The sequence below is a fragment of the Microcebus murinus genome, chromosome 8, assembly GCF_040939455.1.
Source record: "Microcebus murinus isolate Inina chromosome 8, M.murinus_Inina_mat1.0, whole genome shotgun sequence".
Taxonomy (NCBI): domain Eukaryota; kingdom Metazoa; phylum Chordata; class Mammalia; order Primates; family Cheirogaleidae; genus Microcebus; species Microcebus murinus.
In genome coordinates this window covers 100047906-100054515 of record NC_134111.1, presented here as the reverse complement: position 1 = coordinate 100054515, position 6610 = coordinate 100047906, and the positions used below count along the sequence as shown (strand labels likewise).

General features: G+C 56.9%; 1 protein-coding gene across 1 annotated transcript; it reads left to right on the top strand.

The window, feature by feature from the left end:
• The first annotated feature begins 468 nt into the window (after positions 1–468).
• NPPC (natriuretic peptide C) lies at positions 469–5024 on the top strand. Its single transcript, XM_012791569.2, has 3 exons — positions 469–706; positions 1127–1437; positions 4528–5024. The coding sequence occupies exons 1-2, from the start codon at positions 617–619 to the stop codon at positions 1415–1417; spliced, it is 381 nt and encodes a 126-aa protein (XP_012647023.1). The 5' UTR covers positions 469–616; the 3' UTR covers positions 1418–1437; positions 4528–5024.
• The last annotated feature ends 1586 nt before the right edge of the window (positions 5025–6610 follow it).

Below are 6610 nucleotides of genomic sequence, written 5' to 3'. Positions count from 1 at the left end.
AATGCCAGGTGCCCAGGGAAGAGTTTGGCAACAAGGCAGATCTGCGTGGATTTAGGGGAGCGCCAACTTTTTGGCTGTGTGAGTTTGGGCAAGAGACTTAATTCCTCTGAGCCTGTCTTTGCACCTGCAAAGAGGGATATAGATCCCTTTCAGGCAGAGCGCGTGTGGAGAGGACCCAGTGGGTGCCCAGGGCACCGGGGCACCGACGCTTGGCATGCCAGGGCGCGCGCAAGCTGCAAACTGACTTCCCTGGGGCGCGCCGCTTTGCAGCTCCGAGTGCAGCCGGGAGCAAGCCCGCCGAGCCGCGAGATCCCTCAGGGGTGGGATGAGGGTTGAGGCCGCGGGGGCCCCCTCCCGGCCCTCGGCGCGGCCTCGTGCGCGGTGCCATTGGCCCGGGCGGCCCGATGGGCGGGAGGATGACATCAGCGGCAGGTTGGATTATAAAGGCGCGAGCAGAGTCACGGGCTCAGAGCGCACCCAGCCGGCGCCGCGCAGCACTGGGACTCGCGCTCTTCCTGCAGCCCGGCCAGCCCTCTCGGCACGGCCTGCCCCTCTGCCCGCCTGCCCGGTGCACTCTCGCTGCGGCCGGTCTGCGCCCCTCGACCCCACCGGCACCATGCACCTCTCCCAGCTGCTGGCTTGCGCCCTGCTGCTCACGCTACTCTCGCTCCGGCCCTCCGAAGCCAAGCCCGGGGCGCCGCCAAAGGTGGGTGCTGTCGCGGGACGCCGGACCGTGAGGGGCGTGGGAGGCTGGGGACCCGGGAGGATGCGGCGCGCAGCGGGGAGACGAGAGGGCAGGAAGGCGGCCCTCTTCCCCGAGATGCGCGCAGGTGAGAGCCGGGGAGCCCTCGAAGCCCGGACTCGGGGGTCTACTCCCCAGCCTCGGGAGAACGCCCTGCCCCAGCCTGGCCAGCCGGCCAAGCGGCAAAGGAGGGGAGGGCAAGGGGCTCCCAGAAGCAGTGGACGACGGCGGCCGCGTGGCAGGTGGATGCCGGGCCAAGCTGGCCAGCACCGGTGGGGCACACGCAGGGCTTGCGGCGCGTCGCGCTGGAGCATCAGGGGCCCCGCAAAGTCCCCCGCGCTGCAGCCTGGCGTCCCTTCACCTGCCCTGTCCTTACTCGAGCAGGTCCCGCGCACCCCGCCGGGAGAGGAGGTGGCGGAGCCCCAGGCTGCAGGCGGCGGTCAGAAGAAGGGCGACAAGACTCCCGGGGGCAGTGGCGCCAACCTCAAGGGCGACCGGTCGCGACTGCTCCGGGACCTGCGCGTGGACACCAAGTCGCGAGCGGCGTGGGCCCGCCTTCTGCACGAGCACCCCAACGCGCGCAAGTACAAAGGAGCCAACAAGAAGGGCTTGTCCAAAGGCTGCTTCGGCCTCAAGCTGGACCGGATCGGCTCCATGAGCGGCCTGGGATGTTAGTGCGGCGACCCCTGGCGGCGGTGAGTACCCCCAGCCCCAGCCGCCCGGCGCTCCGGCGCGCCTTGCTCTCGCCGCGGCCCCTGGGACCCTTGCCCCTTGCGCCTCCCAGCCGGCCTTTGGAGGGTAGCCAGGCGATCAGGCATTGATCCAGTGTGTGCTTGGCATTTGCCCGGCACCCTATTTATCATCCCATTTTACAGATGAAGAAAGTGAGGGATAAAGTGGTCAGGGAACTTTGGCAAGGTCAGATATGGCTCAGCCTGGATGAACCCACTTGGCTTCCTCCGGATGATTAGAAACAGGCTTGGTGGGGTCCCAGCCACCCCTGCACCATAGTCGAACTAGCAGCATTGGCCTCTGCGCGCCAACTTGGGGGTGGTGGATTGAGGGAGACCGTGGGTTTGTGGGAGCAGAGAAGGAAAGGCATACCCAGGAGCCCAGGGTAAGTTTGTCTGCCAGCCACTGTGTGCATGGTGGCTGGGGTAGCCAAGCCCATCAGGATGGCTTCCTGGGCCTTTTGTCCCTGAAGTGTCACAGTGGAGAGGATAGCCCTCCGTCAGGGCCATCAGGGGGCTCTTCCACTGGGGTGTTCTGATTCTTGCCCCTTCTCCAAACCTGGCTGTAGGCAAACTAGTCTGTCCAGGGTCCTGAGGCTGCTGCAGCCCTGCGGCTTCAGGGGTGAACCTCAGTGTTTATGGCATTATTTCAGGACGAGGAAAGGAAAAGACAAATCTTATTCTTTGCCCCAACCTCAAACCCAACATGTCTAGCACAGAGTTCCCACCAACCCTCTCGCACACCCAGCTTGTGCCCTGAGCTCCCTGTTTCTGGCGTGGCCTCCTCACCTGCTAGGGCTGGAGACCTCTGCCCTGCTGTCAGCCCCAGCAGGTGCCGCATGGTGGCAGTTTACTGCTGCAAAGATGCTCACCTCTTCTTCCCCCCTCTCTATTCCTGCCGCCTGCCAGTGTCCACGGAATAACAGCACCCTAACTCCTGACACTGGCATTCGCCTGCATGAGGATCGTGCTCCTGCTGCTTTCTAGCCTTGCCCCCAGCCCAGCTGCTGCCATTGCCTGTCCAGCGCCCTGTCTGTCCCACCCCAACCTTGGGGGGCTTGCCCTCTCCACGGAGAAAGCCTTGCCCGTGTCCAGTCTTCCCCAAGCGGGAATCAAGGGCGCCTCTCCAGAGCATCGCCTACACCTTTTTTTACAACCAGAACATTTTTTCACCCGAGGTATAGCTTTTTGTGAACCTCTTCACCTCCTCATATGAACTCAGGAACAACTTAAGGGCCAAGTGCTGGCCCAGGGCAATCTAGCACCGCCAGCACCCGCAGCAGGCTCTCAGAAATATTTGTCTGTGACCAGAGGAGCCGGCAGGCCCTTGCCCGCAGCCTCTGCCACCTGCCCTGGCTGTGAACTGGCCCCTTCCTCTCTCCACAGCGAGACCTTGCTGGGCGGTGTGCTTCCCCCGGTTCTGCAGAGGCTTCAGTTGTCTGTTATCTCGACTCTCCCTGCACAGGGAGAGGAACGATTCTGACACTGGGGGGTCAGCCATTGGTAGCTACGATCAGAATGTCTTCGCTGTTCTCTCTCCTGTCCAAACAACGAAGAGATGGATTCCAGGGCCTCAAATTTTCAGTTTGATTTAAGCATCAAGCTCAAACTTTACCATCCAAATGAATGTTAGTTAGCCTTCCGGGGGTTAGTGCCTGCATGCCTGTAGGTGCCTTGTTCTCGGGCATGGCTGTCTGTGGGCACGAGAGGGTGGCCACATGGGTGGTGAGGGAGGCTGTGTGGACATGGAAGAACCCAGATTGCTGAGACTTCTTGGCCCCTTTGACCAAGGGAGTGAGTCAACCTCCTGGAAGTTCTCTTAGCACAGATGAGCGCCCACCTCCTACACCCTCAGCCCTCTCAACCACACCCCCAGCGAGACAGCAGGGCATCCTCCTGTACCCGCAGGCTCCTGGTGGCAATGCCCAGGATGTATCGCTGACTGCACTTAAAGAGGAAGACAGCTTAGATTTTTTACACTAATGAAAACTCTTCTGCGGTTATGGCTTTTTCTCCACTCGTGGGTTGGCTTGGGCTCTAAGCACCACCATAATGACTGTCCCTGATGGTTCTAGGTCTTGGTTATAAACTGCTAATGACAGAGAAACGGTGTCAGGCTGATACCTGAATGAACACTTAGCCCCTGGGCCCCAAGAACATCACAGACATCTGTCATCTGTTTAAACACATGGAAGAGCCAGAGAAGGGAGTTGAGGAGAGTTCACCCCAGGTTCATTCTGGCCTGGGGTCCCTCTGTGCGTGCTGTCCTTTGGGAGGACGCCTTCCTCACAGCGTGGAGCACTGGCACATCCATTAGCAGGGACGGCACTCGGCAGAGGACTCTCAACCCCCAGCCCAGCGTGACGGCTCAGTCCCCTGGGCTGTGGGAGACACCAGCTCCTCTGCTTCTGAAAGGGACCCTGGACCCTTTCTGCAGCAAAGCCAGCTAGGGAAGGAAGTGCTGTTTACTAGCTGGGACCCAGCCACTGCCCATGCCCGATACGTGGCCCCCTGTTGAATCTTAAAGCCAACACTGCGAGGTGGCTATTATCCCATTTTATGGGTGAGGAAAGTGACAGTCAAAGCTATTAGTCGTGGCAGAGCTGGGATTGGAGCACAGTTTCTTTTCCCCTTCCCACCGCAGTCGCGTAAAGCAGAGGCAGGAGCCTGCCTGAGAGCTCGTGTAGTGGGAAAGGGACAGGGGTTTTCCATTCTCTTTCCCTGGCTGCACCTGGCCGAGTGCCGCGTCTCGGGCTGGGCTGTGAGCTTGACTGAGGGGGAGGAGGAGGACTGGTAGGTGTCCTGGTTCCACCTGTGCTTGTGCAGCCCATGCTGCGGGCACAGCAGAAGATGGGGGCCTGGAAAGCACCAGAGGGAACCGGCCCCTTCCCTCTGCGGGAGGGCCTTTGTCTGGGCCCTGTGGGGCAAAGGTGGAGGGACATTGTTCATGCTGCTCGGGGAAAAGGGGAGGAAGGTTCTAGAACTGCCCTGCAGGCTGGACTTTCTCAGCTAAAGGGCCAGAACTGAGTGTCCCGTGTCCACTCTGTCTTTCAGGATTGGGAACTGGCTTTGTTGTGCTGAGGTCATCCTTGGTCACCAGCCTCCAAGCATCTGGAAACACCTCCAACGCAATGTGGCTTTTACATTTCTTTTTCCCTGGTACTGGGAGTACACAACACCAGCTGTTTTATTATTATTATTTAGGGAGGGGGGTGTGATTTTATTGTCTGGGGTTTTTTTTTGAAAATGAAAAATAAAAAGTTATATATTATATATATATTATATACGTGAAACACACACCTACACCGACTTGATGACAAGGGACAGTTTTTAAGAGACTGACAAAACCAGCTGTAAAACGTTGCTGTTTGTAAATTCATGTCATGCATAAATGTATTTATGTTGTAAAGCTATTTATATTGTTTATAAAGAGATATTTATAAAAATTTTATTTATGTAACTAAATGAAAGAAGTCAATCATTGTAATGTTTTTGTCCTAACTAGTTGAAAAATGTAAAAAAAAAAAGTCATTCCGTGAACATCCTGAAAACTGTCTTTATTTACTTGTTGCATTTATTTTTTAGGAATTAGCATGAGGCAGAGAGAGGCTGTGAAGACCTGGTGTTTGCCTCCAAGTAGATGCAACAGCCAGGTTCCCAATTCCGATGTATTTGTAGCAGAATCCCCTGGGGAGCTTGCTAGACATAGGTTCCTGTCCCCATTTACCTTCTAATCTACTGAATCCGAGTCTCCCAGGATGGGACTGGCCATGTGGATTTTGTCCCGAGTGATTCTGTCCAGCCCCGCCAGGTCCGGAAGCTCTGCTAAAGCACCTGACAGCTGGGAAGTCAGATGTGCATGAAATGAAAACTGGTTTCAGCTGACGGAAGGGCCTCTTGGTTCTCCTCCACCTTCTCTCTGTTATCAGGAGAAGAAATATCTGAAAATATCCCCTCTGTGTGGGGGAGATTTAACAGGTTTCTGCACATCTTGCAGAATTGGTCAGGTCACCTATGCATCTCAGCAGCTCCGTTTTCCGGGCTTGCTCACAAAGCATGGGGGGCGGGTTGTACCCCACAGTGAACGCCGTGGTCAGCGGGGCCAGGGCATCGGCGAGAAGAAGGTATTATCAGATTCCACGTTTGTGCAGTGCGATGTGCTTCGCGAGGGGGTTGTGGTTTCTCTTTTCACTTGAAGCTGCTAATGATTATGGTTCCTATGCCCCATGGAGCTTTGAATGTGAAATTATGAATATAATTTAGAACTTATGAATATAATTGAGATTAGAATCTTTTTTCCTGAAACCAGCAGGAAACTTTGAAGTAATTCCAAAGTAATCTCACTATGTCCTCGGTTCGGTGACAACCCTGTGTAGCCCTCCCTGTCATCTGCGTCCTGTTAGGGGAAATCGGGGACACAAAGAGCCACTCAGTCTGGTGAGATCGGGTGGATTGGGGCGCCCTGCTCAGGGGAGTGGGGAGCAGTGTGGTCATGGGGCCAGCAGGCCTGGCGGGAGAGTTCCAGAGGAAAACTGTCCCTGGGGGAGGTAGTGGGTAGCACCTGGTTTTTCCGCTCGCATCCAAGCCCTGGTACCTTAGTCCCCAAGTGGCCCTCCAGCAGCAGATTCTCAGGTAGGTGGGCAGCCAACACAGTGATGTCACACAGGTGAGAAACCCCTTTTAAGACATGTTACAGCTGGGGAGGTATAGGGCCCTTCTCACCCCCTCAATTTCTGCCATTGCTCTAGGGGACAATTCCAGTCCCCTTTCCTTGGATGCTCATTAGCCCAGGGCGTGGATACCTTCCTCTGCTTGACTTCTGCCTCTTGTGGCTCAGGGCCCAGGTAACTGTGTCAATGAAGGGGAGTACCCCAGCTCTGTCTGTTGGCCCCTCGCCAGGGGGTGGGGAGGGCTGTGGCAGACCAGAGAGTAGGAGGGGGTGAGGGATGGGAGGGGGGTTACACTACTGGCTTTGCTGGTGGCCAGGCAGGTGTGTCTTCCCAAAGCGCAGACACAGGAGGTGTGGCAAATTCCTTCTAGAACCTAAAGGGCTTTCCCTGTGGATAGTACCTGGGCTGCTAGTACCCCAAGGTTGATAGGGCCTCTTGGGCCCAAGCTACACAAGCTACGCTCCTAA

Coding starts and splice junctions, on each gene's coding strand:
- NPPC (XM_012791569.2), top strand. CDS start 617: ATGCACCTCTCCCAGCTGCTGGCTTGCGCCCTGCTGCTCACGCTACTC. Junction 707..1,126: donor AGCCCGGGGCGCCGCCAAAG/GTGGGTGCTGTC, acceptor TTACTCGAGCAG/GTCCCGCGCACCCCGCCGGG.